A 20,976-nucleotide genomic window follows, 5' to 3' on the forward strand; every position below is an offset into this window, starting at 1 on the left:
GCTAGGTGCTATACCACTTACTGCACTCCCCTGAGTTAAGCCCTCGTGAGTTCAACTCTATTTCTAAACTGAAGACGGAAAAAGGAGTGTTGGGAGTGATACATCTCAAGCATTGGGTGCCATACATCACCTTTTCAAGTCTGGGCAAAGATCAAATGAGTTTTTGGGTACCAGACCCCAACTGGTGTTCCCAGTGTTAACATAAATTGCGTGTTATCTACCGACACAAACGCTATTTCAGAGCACTTTGCTGAGCACTATGCTTGAGCCTCTGCGTCAGAGAACTACCCCCCACCCTTTCGCACCCTCAAACAGCAGATGGAAAGGAAAGTCCTCTCATTCATGGCATTTGCGTCAGAACTGCTACAGATTCGTCGGGCAATAGTGCGCACTGCTCGAACTGTCAACACATCAGGCACTGCTAAGCTCGTCCTACAAAAATGCTGATGACTACTTTGAAGGTCAGTAAAACTTTGAAACACATATCTACTTCCCCCTCCCCTGCAGGTCCGGGGGTTAGAATAGGCGCGAGGTATTCCTGCCTGTCGTAAGAGGCGACTTAGAGGAGTCTCACGTGTTTCGGCCTCTATGTGATGGTCCCCTGTAGGGTTTGATCTCCAGTTTTCAAAATTTTCCCAAAGAGTGAACCAATTGGGGAAGAGTGCCTTACATGGTGCATTGAGTCCATCCTGCACTGAGATCTTCAGCCCACTTTCTCGTCATCACATTGCAGTCCCACACATTCTCCATCTCTTGGGCGAGGACACCTTCCTGGGTACGTTTTCCACCATGCCTATGCAGTGTCACTTTCTGTGCCAACAATGACCATGGACTTCTTTGCGCCTCATATCCAGCACGGTAGCAAGTCAGTTGTGGTGGGGCCGCCGTGTACCCTGTTGGTTGTAGCCCCCTGACAACACAGGGATCGTCCACTGAAGCCTGTGCCATTAACTCCCCACATATGCCAAGGAGTAGATGCCCGTCACTCTAGGGCATTGGGACTCCCGGCAATGGTCATGCTGCCAGGTGGCCTTTGCTGTGGCTGTGTGGCACCCTAGGGGAGGGATCCTGGTCGGAGTGGGTGGCATCAGGGTGGATGACACGCTATGAAGTGTAGTACGTCATCTCTTGCTGGTGATCCGCTGCCAGCAGTCTCTAAGCTGGCAAAGTCTAACTTCAATGCCAGAAATATGACCCCCAGTTGTTCCCCTCCCTGGCCACACCATGGGAGGAACTTCAGGCTAAGGATGGCAGTGAAGTTTATTCGCCCCCGTACCTCGTATGTACGAGAGTTGATGGGGAATCTTTCATGTCCACAAAGCCTCAGTTTTTTGTGGAGCATTTAGAGGACAAGATTGAGGAGTTGGAGGGCTTGTCCAAAATGTGCTGTGGGTCAGTTCGGATAAAAACAGCATCCTCTGCCCAGTCACAGGCATTCTTTCTTTTACAGTCTGGTGACGAGCTCCATGCCAATTTAGAGCTGTGAGGTGTTCATTTAGTCCAGCGCGTCCGTCAGGGTCCGAAGGATAACCAGGTTGCCATCGGTGCCTTTGTCTTGGCCTTCGAGGGTGACACATTGCCTGAGAACATCAAAGTGATAGTGTACCGCTGTGACGTCAAGCCAAATATCCCTCCCTCCCCCCGATGCAGTACTACAAGTGCTGGAAGTTTGGCCATATGTCTTCCTGCTGTACTTCTAGCCCCACCTGTCAAGATTGTGGACGTCCATCACACCCCAATACTCCATGTGTCCCGCCACCTATCTGTGTCAACTGTGGAGAGCATCATTCACCTCGCTCGCCAGACTGCAGGATTTTACAGAAAGAGAGGAAAATTATGGAATATAAGACCCTGGACTGGGCTAAGAGGAAATTTGAGTGTCTACATCCTGTGGTTATGACCACCTCATATGCCGCCGCTATGATAACAGCTGCATCAGTTCCTCAAATTCCTGTCATCTCTTAGAACCAGGAGACTACACCTGCCGCCTTGATGGTTGGGGGAGGGGGGGGGGGGCACTTCCCTGTTGCTCCCGCACCACCTACTGTGGGAGCAACCTCCGCCCCACTCCCCCCCCCCCCCCCCCCCAATCATCGGGGATTTCAGTCCCCGCTTGTGAGCCCCAGAGAACTGTAAGGCTTCTTCAGCTTCTCTCGCTAGGAAGGGGTCCCTTGGGTCACTCCCTTCCCAGGTCCCTACTATTGAGAAAGATGGCACCTGCCAGTGGCTGAAGAGCCCAAAAGCAGCTGGTCGTAGGCCTTCATGCTCATCCTGTCCCGGAGACGGATTCAGTAAAGTCCTCCCAGCCAGGGAAAACCAAGGAACAGCGAGAGAAATTGGAAAAGAAGACCTCCAAGAACAAGAAACTTGTGATGGCACCCACACCACCGCTACCTACAAGCTCTGTGTCTGAGGATGGGGGTGGAGATTCCAGCGTCTGCTGAGGACCTGGATCTCGCCGGACCCTCAGACACAATGGATATAGACTGTTCGGCAAAATGTCAGTGGCAGCAGGTGACCCGGAGGTGTAAACTGCATCATTGAATGTTCCATGCCTTCCCAGTCTCACAATGATGTCATCTTGCAGTGGAATTGTGGCAGTTTCTTCCACACCTGGCTGAGCTATGGCAACTGTTAAGCATTACAACTGCTTTCTGCATTGCCCTCCAGGAAAGCTGGTTCCCTACAATGCAGACCCCTGCCCTCCGCGGCTATAAGGTATATTACAGGAACCGTAGCGACTATAATCGAGTGTCAGGTGAAGTTTGCGTTTATGTCCTAAACACAGTCTGTAGTGAAACTGTGCCCCTTCAAACCCCTCTTGAAGCTGGGGCTGTCAGAATACGTACAATGCAGGAAATAACTATCAGCAATGTATATCTTCCTCCAGAAGGTGCAGTACCCCTGAACGCATTGGCTGCGTTAATTGATCAACTCCCTAAACCTTTCCTACTTTGGGGAGATTTTAACGCTCATAGCCCCTTGTGGGGTGGCATTGTGCTTACTGGGCGAGGCAGAGATGTCGAAAATTTACTGTCACAACTCGACCTCTGCCTCTTAAATACAGGTGCCCCCACAAATTTCAGTGTGGCACATGGCACATATTTGGCCATTGATACCTCGGTTTTGCAGTCCTGGCCTTCTCCCATCTATCCACTGGAGAGCACATGATGACCTGTGTGGTAATGACCACTTCCCAATCTTCCTGTCACTGCCCCGGCATCAGGTCAATGGACGCCTGCCCAGATGGGCTTTAAACGAGGGGACTGGGAAACTTTCACCTCTGATGTCACCATTGACTCTCCCCCACATGGTAACATCGATGTGATTGTTGAGCAGGTGACCATCACAATCATTTCTGCAGCAGAAAACACGATTCCGTGCTCTTTAGGGTACCCCTGATGAAAGACAGTCACTTGGCGGTCACCAGAAGTCGCTGAGGCAATTAAAGAGCATCACCAAGCTCTACAGCGGCATAAGTGGCACCCTTTCCTGGGGCACCTAACGGCCTTTAAATGGCTCGCCAGCTTATCGGAAGACGGAAAAAGGAGTGTTGGGAGAGATAAGTCTTAACCATTGGGTGCCATACATCACCTTTTCAAGTCTGGGCAAAGATCAAATAAGTTTTTGGGTACCAGACCGTAACAAGTGTTCCTGGTGTTAACATAAATGGCATGTTATCTACCGACACAAACGCTATTGCAGAGCACTATGCTCGAGCCTCTGTGTCAGAGAACTACCCCCCCCCCCCCCCCCCCCAGCCTCTCGCACCATCAAACGGCAGATGGAAAGGAAAGTCCTCTCATTCACTACATGCCACAGTGAATCCTATAACATGCCATTTACAGAGTGGGAGCTCCTCATGCCCTTGCACATTGCCCCGACACAGCTCCTCGGCCGGATCGGATCCACAGTCAGATGATTAAACATCTCTCGTCTGACTACAAGCGACGTCTCCTCGTGATCTCAACCAGCACTGGCGGGAGAGCACTATCGTTTCGGTGCTCAAACCTGGTAAAATCCTGCTTGATGTGGATAGCCATCGGCCCATCAGCTTCACCAACATTGTTTGTAAGCTGTAGAAACATATGATGTGACGGCAGTTGGGTTGCATCCTGGAGTGACATGGCCTACTGGCTCCGTGCCAGGACAGTTTTCGCCTGGATTTGCTCTACCACCGATAATCTTGTGTCCCTCGAGTCTGCCATTCGAACAACCTTTTCCAGACGCCAACACCTTGTTGCCATTTTTTATCTACGCAAAGTGTATGACACCATCTGGCAGCATCATATCCTTGCCACATAATACGGGTGGGATCTCTGAAGCCCGCTCATGATTTTTATTCGGAATTTCCTGTTGCTCCATACTTTCCACGTGCAAGTTGGTGCCTCCCATAGTCCCCCCCCCCCCCCCCTCCCCCATATCCAGGAGAATGGGGATCCACAGGTCTCTGTATTGAGTGTATCACTATTTTTACTGGCCATTAATGGTTGTAGTAGCAGCTCTAGGGCCGTCCATCTCACTGTCTGTGTATGCAGACGACTTCTGCATTTTATACTGCTCCACCAGTTCTGGTGTTGCTGAGCGGCGCTTGCAGGGAGCCATTTAGAAGGTGCAGTCATGGGCTCTAGCCCGTGGCTTCCAGTTTTTGAGTGCAAAGTCATGTGTTATGCCCTTCTGCCAGCATCATACTGTTCATCCGGAACCAGAACTTTACCTTACGCATAATCCCCTCACTGTAGTGGAGACATATCGATTCTTAGGACTGGTTTTCGACACCCAATTGACTTGGCTTCCTCATCTTTGTCAGCTTAAGCGGAACTGCTGGCAGCACTTCAATGCCCTCCACTGTGTGCGCAACACCAACTGAGGTGCAGATCGCTCTACGCCACTGCAGCTCTACAGAGCACTTGTTCAATCCTGCCTTGACTATGGTAGTCTGGTTTACGGTTTGGTGACGCTTTTAGCATTGCGTTTACTCGACCCAGTGCACCACTGTGGTGTTCGAGTAGCAATGGGAGCTTTTAGGCTGAGTCTGGTGACCAGTGTCCTGGTGGAGGCTGGAGACCCTCAATTGCAGGTTAGGCATCCACAGCTGCTCGCCATTTGTGTTGCACACATTTGTAGTTCTCCCTGCACATCTGAATTACCATCTCCTTTTCCTACCCACGGCAGTTCGTCTCCCGCATCGGCGGCCCAGGTCAGGGCTTATAATTGCAGTTCGCATCCAATCCCTTCTATGTGAACTGGAGTCCTTGTCTTTACCGCCTATACTCGAGGTCCATTCGCGTACAGCTCCATGATGTACACCTAGGCTGTGGCTTCTTTTGGACCTTTCATTTAGCCCCAAGGGCTCAGTTGACCCTGTGGCTCTCGGCTGTCACTTCCTCTCGATTCTTGATGTGTACCATCCGCATGATGGATATGTGTGTGTGTGCGCGAGTGTATACCTGTCCTTTTTTCCCCCTAAGGTAAGTCTTTCCGCTCCCAGGATTGGAATGACTCCTTACCCTCTCCCTTAAAACCCAAATCCTTTTGTCTTTCCCTCTCCTTCCCTCTTTCCTGATGAGGCGACCGTTGGTTGCGAAAACTTGAATTTTGTGTGTATGTTTGTGTTTGTTTGTGTGTCTATCGACCTGCCAGCGCTTTTGTTTGGTAAGTCTCATCATCTTTCTTTTTTTATTATTTATATATATATAATTTTTTTTTTTTTCCCCCCAATTACTCACAAATGAAGGGCCCACCAAGGTGAATGGCTGCAGCATGTGATACCTGGGATCTTAACGTACATCACCATATAGATTTTTCAAAAAGTTGATTGTATTGCTGATTCTTGGAGCGAAAAAAATTTTCAGTTTCCAATTTTGATGCCTGTATGTTCATTTTTGAGAATTGTATAGGCTTCTGCAATAGTTATGTACCTATATCTCCTTGGACATTTGGTTTTCACATTATCATACCCCCCACAGGGCTCACCACTCTTTGATGGGTTCGTGCTTAGTTATCAAGGGGCCCCAGCCTTTACAGCATCTATTCCCTTCCATACTGCATGTCTATCCTGTTGCTATTTTTTCCCCTCTCTTGGGGAACATGTCTGAGATTTTTTGTAAATGTGTTCTGCATTTTCAGTAGCCTGCCATCAGAACAGTCCCTCCACTGTTTTTTTGTTCTTTTTCTTTCTTCATTCCCCTTTTCTTATCCTTCCTCTGCTTTGGCATTTGAGGTTCATCTTTTTCTTCTTCTTCCATGTGCGCTCCTGGAGGTTGGCCCACATGTCTGATGAATAACAATGACCGGGTAACATGTAATTCCCAGCCCTGCTCAGGGAGAGGTAATTGTCTGAGCTTTTACCTTCCCAAAATGCCATTGTCAGTTAGTCCCTCTGTCAGGTGTTTGGGAAGTGTGACCTGAGGTGTGAACAATCACCTAAGGCGGGTGAGCACGCCCCCCCACCCCCACCCCCTCCTGCCTTTTGAGAGGGGGGGGGGGGGTCCCCAGTTGGAAGGTGCCCGCCATTGGAGACGCAGGCAATCATGGGGGGTTTTCTCGCAGTGGGCCAATTATCTTTTTCAATGTCTACATCTACTAAATGTAAATCGAATGAGGCTAATGATTCAAAGACCCTCCCAGCTGCATCGCAGTTCCTCGTGGTCTCACATACTGAAGATGGTCAGTCCTTTGCCACAGTAAATCCGTTCATTATTCAGAAAGATGTTTATGCAGTGGCACTTCTGATTTTTAAGAACAACAACTGCTTGCAGCTTCACTCCGTCATGGCTATCCTGTTCTTGTCGAGGCCCATCAAACGCTGAATTCCTCGCGTGGTGTTATTTACAGTAGACTGTTCGGTGGTCTGACCAAGGGAGAAATCCAAACTTACCCCTCTGATCAGGGTGTCATTGCAGTCCATCAATTGATGAAAAAGGTAGATGCATCTTTAGTGCCCAAATACACTCTTTTTCTCGTGTTTGATAGATTAGTGCTTCCATCAAGGTTCAAAACAGTATGAAGTTATCACAGTCCGACCATACATTCTGAACCCGATGTGCTAATACCAGTCATCGTTACAACCACACTTAAATGTCCCATTGACACACAGCCAAATGTGTAACCTGTGGTAGGGATGCTCACAAGGGTGATTGTCCGCCTCCTTCTCCCTGCTGTATCAATTGCAATGGTGACTATGCAGCCTCCTTCCAAGATTGTCCTTTGTATCTCGATGAGCAGGCCATCGAGGTGATCCGGGTGAAGGAAACAGCGCCTTACCCTCTGGCTCACAAGTTGTTGGCTAGCTGGAAATCCTCCCTCTTACCATCTGGTTCTTACAGTACTGTTCTTGCTACATCTCACTCCACGAAGGACATGGCCATGCAGACGTGCTGCATCAAATTCAGCACCCTAGTTCTAAAATCGCCCACTGTCATGGTAGATCCTCCTCCTCCTCCTCCTCCTCCTCCTCCTCCAGCTGTCCAGCAAGCCACCAAATTTTTGGTGTGACTATGAATGTCATCCCGTATGAGCAGCATGACTCCCCCATTAGATGGAATGCCGTCCTTGGGGAGAAAGTCAAAGCGGACCATAAAGGAATAATCCCATGAAGACTTTCTACATCCCTCCAGCCATCTGCCAACCGCAAAGGCTCCAAGAAATCCAACAGGGGGAAACAGTCTCCTCCTTTGCCAACTCAGAGATCCTCTTCAATGGTGTTGCCGTGTGATACTCTCATACAGCCGACCTCCAGGTCATCGGTACGCACCACCAATCGTTTTTCTGCCCTGAACTCGGGAGACTGACAGGGGGAGTATGCTGATGCCTCTGCAGATCTCATGGAGCAGGATCCTCTAGCCTCTGCACCCTGCAACAGAATGTCTTTGAAGGTTGGCAGTCAGCAACCACTGAGGTGACACTTCTTCATTTAAATGATGACTAACTGAAACCCTCAGCTGCCGACAGGTGTTGTTGATATACCTCAATGTGGACAGCTGAAAATGTGTGCCCCGACCGGGACTTGAACCCGGGATCTCCTGCTTACATGGCAGACGCTCTATCCATCTGAGCCACCGAGGACACAGATGAATAGTGTGACTGCAGGGACGTATCCCTTGCACGCTTCCCGTGAGACTCACATTCCCAACTGTCCACAATTCTACATATGTAATGTACCTTATAGACATTTGCCCATTCACTCATTACTCGTGCACGCTTTGGCGATTCCCATAAGAGTTTGGGCAACCTGTGCCCATTCGCACAGACGAAGGTCAATGGCTGGGTACCCTTAAACTATATATATGAAGACAGTAACTGTTCTTGAAAGAACAGAATACTGTTGATGACCGTGCAGCTTTTCCCTGGAAAAGCAAATGTGCACAGGTTGCCCAAACTCTTACGGGAATCGCCAAAGCATGCGCGAGTAGTGAGTGAATGGGCAAATGTCTATAACGTACATTACATATGTAGAATTGTGGACTGTTGGGAATGTGAGTCTCGCGGGAAGCATGCAAGGGATGAGTCCCTGCAGTCGCACTATTCATCTGTGTCCTCGGTGGCTCAGATGGATAGAGCGTCTGCCATGTAAGCAGGAGATCCTGGCTTCGAGTCCCGGTCGGGGCACACATTTTCAGCTGTCCACATCGAGGTATATCAACAACACCTGTCGGCAGCTGAGGGTTTCAGTTAGTCATCATTTATTCCAGAGAAAAGCTGCACGGTCATCAGCAGTATTCTGTTCTTTCGAGAACAGTTACTGTCTTCATATACTCCTTCATTTTTTTCCTCCTCCTCCTCCTCCTCCTCCTCCTCCTCTCTCCTCGTCATGATTCTCCTTCAATGGGACGTTCGCGGCCTTAGATCCAACAGGGAGGAATTATTGCTCCACTTGTTCTCTATCTCCAGGAAACAAAATTGTGTGCTCACGTCCGCTTTGACCTCTTGTATTTCTTTATGGTCTGCTTTGACCTTCTCCCCAAGGATGGCATTCCATCTCATGGGGGAGTCATGCTGCTCATATGAGATGACATTCATAGTCACACCATCTCCCGACCACCCAGCTGCACACTGTTGTAGTCTACATTTTCCTTCCTCACTTCCCCGTTTCTCTTGGTACCATTCATATTACTCTGTCATTTGGTGTCACCAGGGAAGACTTCCTCCAGCTTATTGGGCAAGTCCCTCACCCCCTTTTTGCTGCTCAGTGACTTTAATGCGCACCACATCATGTGGGGCTCTCCCAGAACCTATCGGAGGTGTCCTCTTTGCTGACCATCTCAATCAACTCAACCTCATCTGCCTTAACACTGGAGCACATTCCTTTCAGACTCCATGAACACCTATTCCCATTTGGACTTCTCTTTCTGTACTGCCCCCACATATATCCGTCATATCAAGTGTCTGTTCTCTCTGATACATACTCGAGCGACCATTTCCCATGTGCTGTCCATTTCCTGACTCCTACCTCACATATGTGCACACACAAATAGCATCTTTCTAAGGCTGACTGGAGGCTTTACTCCTCCCTGGCAACCTTCAGCGAACAACACTTCTTGAGATGACTAGGTCGAATATCTTACCAACATTATTCTTACTGCCGCAGGACATTCCATTCCTTGCACTTCATCTTAACCGCGCCATGTCCCGGTCCTTTGGTGCACTGAGGCATGCCATGACACAATTCGCACACGGAGATGTGCTCTCCGCATTTTTAACTATCATCCTATGATGGTAAACTGCAATCGTTATAAACAGTTGCGTGCACAGTGTCGTTGCATTCTTTGGGATAGCAAAAAAGCTAGCTGGATTTCATTTACTAGTTCTTTTAACAGTTCCACTATCTCTTCCATTGTGTGGGACAACCTCTAATGGCTCTCTGGAACCAAGGTCCATTCCCCAATTTCCAGCCTGACTGTAGCAGATGATGTCATAGTGGACCCTGTTGCTATCTCCAACACCTTGGTCCACTATTGTGCAGAGATTTCGAGCTCCAGCCATCACCCAACCTTACTCCATCAGTAATGAGTGGAGGTGGCTCAAGCGATACCCTTTTCTTCTCAAAATGAGGGAGCTAGATCGTGCTCTCCCTTCATCCCAGTCCTCCGCACCAGCGCCGGACAGTGTTTGCAGTCAGATGTTGCAGAACTTTTCTTTTTTGAGCAGGCACGTTCTCCTTCATACATTCAATCACATCTGGGCATAGGGCACATTTCCCAGATACTGGCTTGAAGCCAGTGTCATACCCATACCCAAGACTGGTAAAGACAAACACCTTCCTTATAGTTACTGCCCCATTTCTCTCACCAGCTGCATTTGCAAGGTGATGGAACGTGTGATTCGCATCCAGCTGGTATGGTGGCTCGAGTCTCGCAATTTACTAGCAACTTCACAATGTGGATTTTGAGCACGCCGTTCTGCAGTTGACCATCTCGTCACTTTGTCAACCCATGTCATGAATGGTTTTCTGTGGAAATACCAGATTGTGGCAGTGTTTTTTTGATTTGAAGAAAGCCTATGACATCTGCTGGAGGACTGGTATCCTCCGTAGTCTCTACATGTGGGGCTCCTGAGGCCACCTGCCCCATTTCCTTCGGGAATTTTTAAAAGACGAAGGTTTCAAGGTATGTGTGGGTTCCGCCCTGTTGGACACCTTTATCCAGGTCCTGAGCATTGTCCTCTTTGCTATGGCCATTAACCCTATTATGGCCTGTCTCCTGCCAGCTCCCTTTTTATTAACGATTTTGCCATCTATTGCAGTTGTTCACAGACTTGTCTCCTTGAGCAGTGTCTTCAGCATTGTCACAATCATCTTTACATATGGAGCATTGACAATGGCTTTTGCTTTCCCACTGACAAAACCATTTGTATGAATTGCTTCTCGAAAAGAAGAGCAACAAGCCCAAGATGTAAAGATTTATATTTAGGGCTTGTTGCTCTTCTGTTCGTTGAAACTATGAAATTCCTGGGGCTCATGCTTTATGGGAAACTTTCTAGGGCCTGCCACACGTCTTACCTGGCTGCCTGCTGTGCCTGGTCCCTCAGTGTCCTCCGTGTCCTCAGTGGTACTTCCTGGGGAGCTGATTGTACCACCCTCCTCCATTTGTACTGGCCCTCGTCCATTTGAAACTAGACTATGGGTGTTTCATTTATGCGTCTGCATGTCCGTCCATCTTATGCCGTCTCAATGCAGTGCACCTTTGTGGCATCCATTTGGCCACTGGTGCCCTTAACACTAGCCCATTTGAGAGTCTATCTGCAGAAGCTGCCAAACTATCGCTGTCGTACCAATGTGAATTTCTTCTCAGCAGGTTCACACGTCGTTTGTCTGCCATGCTTGGCCACCCATCCAGTGCCTCCTTACAGTATTGCCAACCAAATTTCATACGTTCTATAAAAGAGGAACATTTTCTCTATCAAAAGAATACAGTTTGTTAACTGTAAACAAAATTTCAAGTTTAACTTATTAGGGTTCACTTTTCATGGAATGGCCCTGTAGTCACATGTACAGGATTTATTATTAACTTGCTGCTATGTTATCAGAATATCCCATTTACCCCAATTGTAAATGGTATACAAATATTCTCTCCCTACTCCCTTTCTTCCCTTGCAAAGACTCGGCACAATACTGGATGATCCCAAAAAGGAATGGAGCATGCAGCTGCAATTTGTGAAAAGGCACCATGGTTTCACAATGTTCTATAAAATTATAAAAAAGATTTCCTCTGAAACTCAAAAATAAACTCATACTAGTATTTTGAAATCTTGTTTGTCCATAGCTGCTTTTTGAATAAATTAAATCCAGCAAAAAGTGTGCATTACAATTAGAAAATGAAGAGGTATGTAAACCAGCCATAAAAAAAAGGTTAAGAAAAATCAAAACACACAAATGGAGGAACTACTGTATGTATGTAACCTTTGCCAAAACTGTGGGATTCATTATACTTTGAGCCATTTCTTTCAGCAGCAAAAAATAAGGAAAGAGCTCTATATTTATTGTATCCCCCTTTCTGTCCCCAGTACTGTTAATTTATTGGGTCTTGGGGCTTCATAGCTAATCGTATGGATACTAGCACAAATCAAGTACAAAATACGCAACACACACTACGGCAAATATTTTACCGTTCATTGTGCATATGACTAGCAATTTCACTCTTCCTTATGCTTTCACACAACTCATTTCCTTTCTGTCTGTGCCAGTATATCGTAAATAGACCCACATTTCATTTGACATGTGTTTCTTACTTTATTTTGTTTTTGTGAAATGTTATGAAAAATGTTGTTGTAGCAGCTGTGTTGCATTTAAAAAGTTAGCTGTAGTAAATATAAAAAATAGTCAACGTGTTGTAAGGTCTAATGGGATGACTTGTTGCCAAGTGGAATCAAAAAACTGGAACAGATGCAGAAGAATATTTATATTGGTTTTAGAGTTATAATACCAGATTTCTATGTGTTACTGTTATTCGCATAAGTTGCCTTCGACTTACAAATATGGCGCTAGATACTATTGTGAAGCAAGAGCCTATTCTCTCCTCTCAGTATGATTTATTTCTTTCTTTCAGCTCTGTACAACTTCGTGTTTCGAGCAACCAGAAGTTGCAGCAGTCCTCAACAAATGTCGAGCTATTATTGCCTCGATTAATAGAAATGCTAATGCAGCCGCCACACTTAGGATACAAGAACAAATGATGCAGGTAATATATAACTAGCATGAACTGTGTGCCTGAATGTAATGGCATTTTAAACTAATGGCCTTTGTTACTACATTGATATTGTTACCTGTTTTTACCTGTTCTACTCTCCCGACTTCAATTTTTTCCTAGAACAATACTATACGATAAATAGTGTTAATGATAAATATTGAAAATGGTTACCTAGACACGATGCCAAGTCAGTGAACAGTGGCACTGACCTTTTTTTGTCCCCCTCCCTTATGCACTTGTAGTTGTGAGCGGTTGTTTCATGAGATGGCTAAGTCCACACAGGATTCACAGCAGAAAAATAGGAATGTGTCACAACAAAGCACTGTTTGTAAACATTCTGTGCTGGAAAATGGGAGCACTTTGTAGTGAGCAACCTGTGGCTAACTTTCCCCCTCTTCAGAAATCTGAGATGAAAGTTTACAAATTTTTGCTGGAGGCTCGTGGTGAATATGACTTTCCGTACTTAACTTCATGTTATCAGTTGAAACTCTGCAGGAGAACCATCCTTCAAAATCAAAACAAAGCAATCCAGAAACTCTGACTACCAGAGTAACAAGATCATTATCTACATGATTGTCTTTATTCTAGAAAGACAGACCTATGGTGCTGGATACATATGAAAAGGAATTCAATGTCTACTGGGATGAATCATTAATTTTGGTTTATTGGCAACACATACAGCAATGTTTAAGCCTGTTTTTAGAGATAATCACCTTCAGAATTGAGACACTTGTCATATGGGGATCCAATTTTTGCATTCCTGTGTCATAGAAGTGCACTGCCTGGAAGTGGAACCAGTGTGTGACAGTCATCTTCAGCATTGTGAAAATGCTGACTGGAGGAAAGAAATTTATTGGGGTATGAGAGAAGATGAAAACTTTGGGAAACAAGATGAGGACTGTACAGTGGATGATCAAACATCTCCCAGCTGAACTACTTCTAAGCATTTGTTGCATTTGCAAAACCGTTTGTGGATGAGAATTGATATGGATCAGCAGAACACCTACACTGAGCATTCCATGTCACTTATTTTGAATGGCCTGTTGCAATTTCCACAGTGTTTCCCAGTAAATCGGAATTCACTGTTTCACCTCTTGGTAGATAGTTAATAAACAGAATGCCCTTCCTGTCATAGAACTCCTTGCACACTACTTTCCATGTCAGCACAGTCTGTTTGAACTTTTTCTTGACCAGACATCCATTGAGAAGCCAGTGTGTCGAGTGATGCTTGCCAATGTGTCTACTGATGCCTGACTTCTGGCATAAAGTGAATGACCTGTGTCTCGTTGTCTGTGATAATCCTGTGGGAGAATTTGCTACCTTCATAGAACCACTCCGGAAATGTCCGTTCTTCTCCTAAGTGATTCATTTTCAGTTTTGGTGTCAGGGTTTTTCGGTACCCACTTGCCATACTTGAACAGCAGTTTGTAATCTTACCCTCCCACACATCACCATTAAAGTTCTCATTCTTTGCACAACTTTTGAGAATCACGAGAGGAGTAAGATTACAAAATCTTGATTATCTCGTTGTTGTTGTCAATGGCTCAAAGTCTTGCCTAGGAGTTCTTTCTGGCAGCTGAAAATTTTGATGTCTTAGGTTCGTGGTGACAAAATAACTGTTGAAGAGTTGTCTGCTGCTATGGATATCTTTTTATTTTATCCAACAATGGAAAACTCCAGGATGGAATGTAACAATATTCTGAGAAGGAAAGTTGCTACTTACCATATAGCGGAGATTTATTTTCACACGTGAAGCTTTCAACCAATGGCCTTTGTCAACCACACACACACACACACACACACACACACACACACACACACACACACTTGTCTGAGTTGTGTGGTTTGTGTGTGTGTGTGTGTGTGTGTGTGTGTGTGTGTGTGTGTTGTTTTTTTTTGACAAAGGCCATTGGCCCAAAGCTTTAAGTGTGAAAATCTTTTTGTTGTGCCTATCTACGACTCAGCATCTCCGCTATATGGTGAGTAGCAATTTTCCTTCTCAAAATATTTTTGTTTTATCCAATTATTCTAAATCACACTGACTTTACAATTTCCACATTCAAAAAACCATCAATTACATTGTTGACAAATTTAGCAGAATACATGCATTTCCATCACCGGCATGCCCACCACTCCTTACATTCTGCAGTACTCACAATTTCCAAAGAGTTTACAAACTTTCTCAACAGGAGAATAATCTTTACCAAATTATATCATTATTTCATAAATAAATCCAGAAACAAATTTAATAATTAACATTTGATTGTGCAATTAATAATGTGAATTTTAAATACACCACAAATTTTGTAATTTCAAATATTTGTAAAAGAAGAATAATTTTAATTGTTAGTACATATCAGTTGTAACACATTAATTTTTTTAAATACATTTTAGCGTGAAATATAATACACAGTATACAAAATCATATGAATTCTTTTAATGAAATAGCTGAGATAATTTTAACCTATGTGAGATTAGAGATTATACATGGTCGGTTATCTCTTAAAAGGTAATGTTAGAGGATGATGATTACAAGATGCTTAGTGACAGTTTATGCTACAGAGATCATGATATCAGAGGAAAATTATTGTCGAGATCATTTTTATGGCGTGACCTTTCTTAGTAATGTGCTGCCACACCAACTCTGATGAAAAATGGTTGTCCGTGGCCCAGCTTTGACAACCTTTGGAAAATTACCTACACCAGTGCCGTACCTTTGGCTTGCTCCCGACTTTCAGCCCATACCTCTTCACAAGGGACAATGAATTTCGATGAGCACTATGTTTTGTGCATTAAGAAACTTTATCACACAATAAACCTTGCGGTCAATTGGAGAAAGAGTAAGACTTCCATTGTCAGCTACTAATCCAGCGTTACTGACAACAGTAGAGGCTTGTCTGGCTGTCATATGATTGTTAGATTATGGCTCTGTGTATATTTCTGGTTAAATATGTTAACTTTTAAAAACTGGTGACATAATGTCTGGATGCCATTCATAACTGATACATTGGTAATTGGTGGCTATTGAGATTACCAGAAGCAAGTACAACAGAGGTTTTCTTAAGAGCTTCAGTAATATGTATTACAGTATAGTGGGGCTTACTATTAAATGAAACAGGCTTCATTATTTTGACCCTGAAAGCAAACATTATTCTAACCCCAAAAGAAAATATGCAACCGCAGTCTGGAAGCACCTTGATTTGTCAACATCATAGGTGGCCCTGTTTGTTTGATTTGTGAGGAATGTAAGTGTGATGTTTTGTTAACACAGAGGACCCATGCCATATATGCTGGAGGTTATTACATATTGTCAAACATTGTAGCCTAACACATCTAAAGAAGGCTCTTGAACTGCATCCATTTGCCTGCTGCCTGCACCACAGTCAAGTATATCCCAACATTGCCAACAAAATTATCCAGTACTGAATGTGCACTATGCCAACAGAACAACTCATAACATCCTCCTTATTGTCCCCCCCCCCCAACTGAATTGAGAAGCTATTGTGAAAAATATGGAAGCAATTCTTAGAACAATGTTGGTGTGAGTGTATCTTGCACTGTTGCATACACATTGAGGCAGGTAAATATAATACAAACTGCTCTTTTTATAAGTGAAAAGTTCATTCTCTGACTTTATTAACAGTTCTTGCTTGTCATATTTCAATGATCACACATTATGGCATATTTTGTACTGTTTCACCAACGCAACAGAACACAAAACACAATGAACAAATTAACATCAACACCTCCTGTCTGATTAAAATTGTGTGGCAGATCAGGATTCCAAACTGGGGCATGTGTCTTTCATGAGAAGGTGCTCTTCTGACAGATATCCAAGCAAAATTCAGAACCTGCCATCATAGCTTTACGTCCACCAACACGAAATCCACATAAATAAGCTGACCTGTCGACATTGTGTGACTAATAATGGGTATAAATAGACAGTTTCGTGTTTTGTAACTTGCAGTTAGTGTCTTCAGAAACAGTAATTTAAAATCCGTGACACCATTAAAGAGTGTGTGTTAAAATTATGTGAAATGTATTTGCAGTTGGGAATACAACCAACCATCAGCTGTGTAAGGGAATGATGACAGTGAAAATTTTGTGTTGAACTGGGACTCAAAACACGCACAAAATTTTCATTGTCATCATTCCCTTATACAGCTAACAACCGAGGTGACGCAGCGGTTAGCACACTGGACACACATTCAGGAGGACAACAGTTCAAACAAGTGTCTGTAGGTTTTCTGTGATTTCCCTAAATTGCTTCAGGCAAATGCTGGGATGATTCAATTGAAAGAGCACAGTTGTTTTCCTTCCCCACTGTTCCCTATTCCAAGCTTATGCTCCAACTCTAATGACCCCATTGTCGATGGAACATTAAACACTAATCTCCTCCTCCTCCTCCTCCTCCTCCTCATCATCATCATCATCATCATCATCATCATCATACAGTTGATGGTTGTTCATATTTGCAACTGTGAATACAGTTCATGTATTTCATATGATGTCTGTAGTTGCCCCAGTACCTTACCCTTCGGACATGCATGCATGTCTGAAGGAACATCGCTTCATTCTTCTTAACAATACAGGCACTGCAACATCGTACAAAAATTATTTCTATTTACCAATCAACATCAGCGTTAGATATGTGCAGGTTGTCACAAATTTGGTAACTTGCAGGCCCTGGGATCCTTCACCTGCCAAAAGAGAAAAAGATGACAGAAAATTACACTTATGAGTAATAAATTGGAAAAATCACCATGGACAGTATAAACAGCAGAAACAGACTGTGGAGTAAAAAAGCAGGGGGGGGGGGGGGGATAGCAAACAGCTGAGAAGAGAGTGAGATGGGAATAAGTAACAAACAGAATCCAAATTTTGTGCATGGGAAGTAGTTATCAAATGTATGGGTATTTGCTCTATGATGAGTGCAAAGGAAAAGCTGTACAGCAGCATTATTCACAAGTCTGTGAACAATTTTACAAAGAAGCATGTTAAAGATGAAAATAGGGTCCACTTAGAACATTGCAGCAGTCGGAGGAGGCCTCATTTTGGGGCACAAATTAATAAAAATGCCATTCTGACAGAGTAATTTTGTTATGGGTTGAACTAATACACTATACTGCCAGAAAATTAAGGAATTCAGTACACATGGAAAGATGACATTGATTTTGATCCAATGACGGCTTATGTCTCCTGGCAGATGTACTGATAATGGTTTCAACATAACCTACCAACAGATAGCATAGTAAAATAGCTACCAGAGTGAATCTGTCTACCCTTTAATAGGGAATGTTAACTGCCTGAAGGCTCAGTGTGGTGCAAAGGTGTGAAGTAAACAGGCAACCACACCACAGAGACATACTCGTACTTGTCCTTTCAAGTGGCAGGATGGTCCTTTCGGAGAATTACCACACAAGTTGGATGTGCTGCATCATTTGTGCAATGATCCTGGTATCAGTGGTCATGTGAACATTTTCACACCCATAGAAAATGTTCTGGATGTCCATGCGGCACAGACACCCTCAGGATCACCGTATTGTAAGGACAACAATGGACAGACTGTACAGCTACCACAGCCCAGATAAGAAAACATGTAAGTCCAGACATTTCAACACATATTGTTGCAAACCAGTTATTTGTAGTGGGTCTACAAGCATGCACACCTCTAGCCTGTCTTCACTCATTGCACAGCATCAATATGCACGACTCAGCTGGTGCCATCAGAGGATCACATGGAAGATGGAATGGCACACCATGGTCTTCAACTTGAAAGCAGATTCTGCCTGCATGCAGTTGACGGTCATTTGCACATACAATGTACACCTGGTGAGCACTGTCTAATAAGAGTGCATCAGTCCAAGACACATTGGGCCCACCCCAGGCCTAATAGTCTGAGATGTGATATGCTGCTGCAACTCTCGTTCACCTTTGGTGTTTCTGGAGGGGAAACTAACTAGTGCTCTGTATGTGCAGAATGTTGTTAAACCCATTCTTGCAATAGGAAGGTGGTGTGTTGTTCCAACAGGATAATCCTCACCCATACGCTGCCCTTGGAACTCAATGTGTTCTGCAAGATGTGCAGCATCTTCCCCAACACGACACTCTCCAGACTTGTCTCCAGTCAAGCACATGTAGGATATGATGGGACAAAAAGTGGTTTGTGCTACTCGTCAACCAACAGCTTCATAGGTCTGTGTGAACAGGTCAAACAGGCATGGTATAACATATCCCAGGACAGTATTTGTCATCTGTATGATCAACTTGATGGCAGAGTCAGTGCCTGCATTGTCACCTGTGGAGGCTACACCCCATACTAATATGGGTACCTGGTCCCTCAGAATTGCTTGTGCTAGTGATCTGTAAATGTAGTCATTTCATGCACTCCATACGCACTGTTGCAACAATAAATCTTGAGTGAAATGGAAATGTCTAAAAGTGTGTACTTTTTTCCCATCAGTGTGGATGGAGGTACACGCAGTGGTTGGTACAAGGTGATGCTTTAGTAATTTCCACAACTGTAAGTTATTCCATACTTTTATTGTTTTCCAGATTTACTTTTGTAGCTTCATTAATGTGTTGCTTGGCACTGTGGATAGTTTGAATTGCTAACCAGTAAAGAATGGCAGTATGCAACTGCATCATAGCTTCAAATTGTTATGTAGTTGTTTGTCATTTTAAACACTTGTACTATGTGTGTCTCTATTTCTTGTGTTTCCGCTCATGGAAGCTCCTGGGCAGGGTGTAAAAGACAACCACTCCTCTTTTAGAAAAGACTCACTCAAACTACAGCAGAAGTAAGGGCACTTACTCCCTCCCCCTCCCCTCCCCCTCCCCTGCCACATTCCCTCTCCCCTCTCCCTCCCCCACTCCCTCCCCCTCATTACCCCTCCCCCTCTCCCTCACTACCCCTCCCTCTTCCTCTCCGCCTCCACCTCTCACCCACCCCTCCCCCTCCCACTCTCCCTCTCCCAAAGTGTCAGTAGCCAATCATACAGACGGATGGCTTGTTGGTTGCAATGCCCATATAGAAAGCAGCACGATGATTGCAACTTAGTTTGTAGTTTACATGACTGCTTTCATAGTCAGCCCCCCTTTGTCCATCATACCTCCCATCTGCACCTAGCAGGTGTACTCTGTAGCCACCACATTCCTGCAGACTCCAACAAACAGTTCTATACCTTCCTGCACCCATACCTTGCTATAACTCCCCTTCTCCGCCCCAGCCTCCTGCTTACCCTCATCATCCACAGATAACTTCTACCATTCAGTGCAGTTGCGGGGTGCAGTCTGGACTCAGCGGCCAGAGACAGTGGTCACAGGTGTGCTGAACTCTGCTTGTTTGAATGTTTTCGTGTTTTCTACTTTAGAAGAAGGCCTTTCGTCTTTCGTCCAAAATCTCAAATGTATAGTAGTCTTTTTGCTGTAAAGGTTTTTTTTTAGTATAAACAGAGTGAGATCACATTTAAGTTGTTAATATTTAACATTCTTTAATCATGTGACAGATTGCGGTCATGATAGCACTGGTAAACGCAGTGTTTCCAGCGCTACGTAACAAGCTGCTCCTCTCCGCGCTCTTTCCAGCCAATGTCATGGAGTGTTAATGGGCTGAAGGTGATATACCACGATTGAAACTAGTCACCTGATTAAAGCGTTGCAAATTTCAATGGGCAATCTTTGATTGTTTTTATTTAAAAAACAGAACTTTTAATTTCACTCACTATTTCCAAAGAACAATGTTCAAAAAGATATATTTTTTGTACCTGTCTGCGACTCAGCATCTCCTCTGCATGGTGAGCAGCAATCTATCCTTTTCAAAATATTGTCGTTATTGCGTCCCGGATTTTTCCATTTTTTGTTAAACTTTTCAGTTTTTCTGACCTCTTGTAAAGTGTTTACATAGAGAGTGGGCAATTACTGTGTTCTCCAAGGTATGGTTGGCTACTCTGAAGAAAATCCATCAGAAAACAACACACAAAAGTTTGACACAAAGAAGTTACTGGAATCCAACGTAAAACAGGAATGGGAAAAGCAACCAGCAAACACATGGGAAGAATTCCATAGAAAGATCATACAAAAAGCAAAAGAACTAATACCACAGAGAAAGAACACTAAACACCCTTGGTGGGACTCGGAGTGTGAAAAGGCACTGGAAATACATAAACAAGCTTTTCAGGACTACAGTAGCAAAAAATCCCCAGAACGACTATGCTGTTTCCAAAAATTAAGAAAACAGGTTGCAAAACTTATTAGGCAAACGAAGCTAAAGTAGCTGAAGGAGTAACTG

General features: G+C 44.6%; 2 protein-coding genes and 1 non-coding gene across 4 annotated transcripts in view; 2 read left to right on the top strand and 1 right to left on the bottom strand.

The window, feature by feature from the left end:
- Window positions 1-20,976, top strand: part of LOC126093091 (E3 SUMO-protein ligase ZBED1) — a 65,851-nt gene that overhangs the window by 26,729 nt on the left and 18,146 nt on the right. For both annotated transcript variants that reach the window (XM_049908697.1, XM_049908698.1), the window contains exon 2: window positions 12,546-12,677. In XM_049908697.1, coding sequence (XP_049764654.1) covers window positions 12,546-12,677 — 132 coding nt within the window. The remainder of the gene's footprint in view (window positions 1-12,545; window positions 12,678-20,976) is intronic.
- Window positions 7,994-8,067, bottom strand: Trnat-ugu (transfer RNA threonine (anticodon UGU)). Its single transcript has one exon. It is a non-coding gene; the product is annotated as a tRNA-Thr (tRNA).
- The window catches only part of LOC126093133 (60S ribosomal protein L24), a 104,720-nt gene continuing 97,297 nt past the window's right edge, over window positions 13,554-20,976 (top strand). The window contains exon 1 of the mRNA XM_049908701.1: window positions 13,554-13,561. Coding sequence (XP_049764658.1) covers window positions 13,557-13,561 — 5 coding nt within the window. The 5' untranslated portion in view covers window positions 13,554-13,556. The remainder of the gene's footprint in view (window positions 13,562-20,976) is intronic.

The sequence above is a fragment of the Schistocerca cancellata genome, chromosome 1, assembly GCF_023864275.1.
Source record: "Schistocerca cancellata isolate TAMUIC-IGC-003103 chromosome 1, iqSchCanc2.1, whole genome shotgun sequence".
Classification (NCBI taxonomy): Eukaryota; Metazoa; Arthropoda; class Insecta; order Orthoptera; family Acrididae; genus Schistocerca; species Schistocerca cancellata.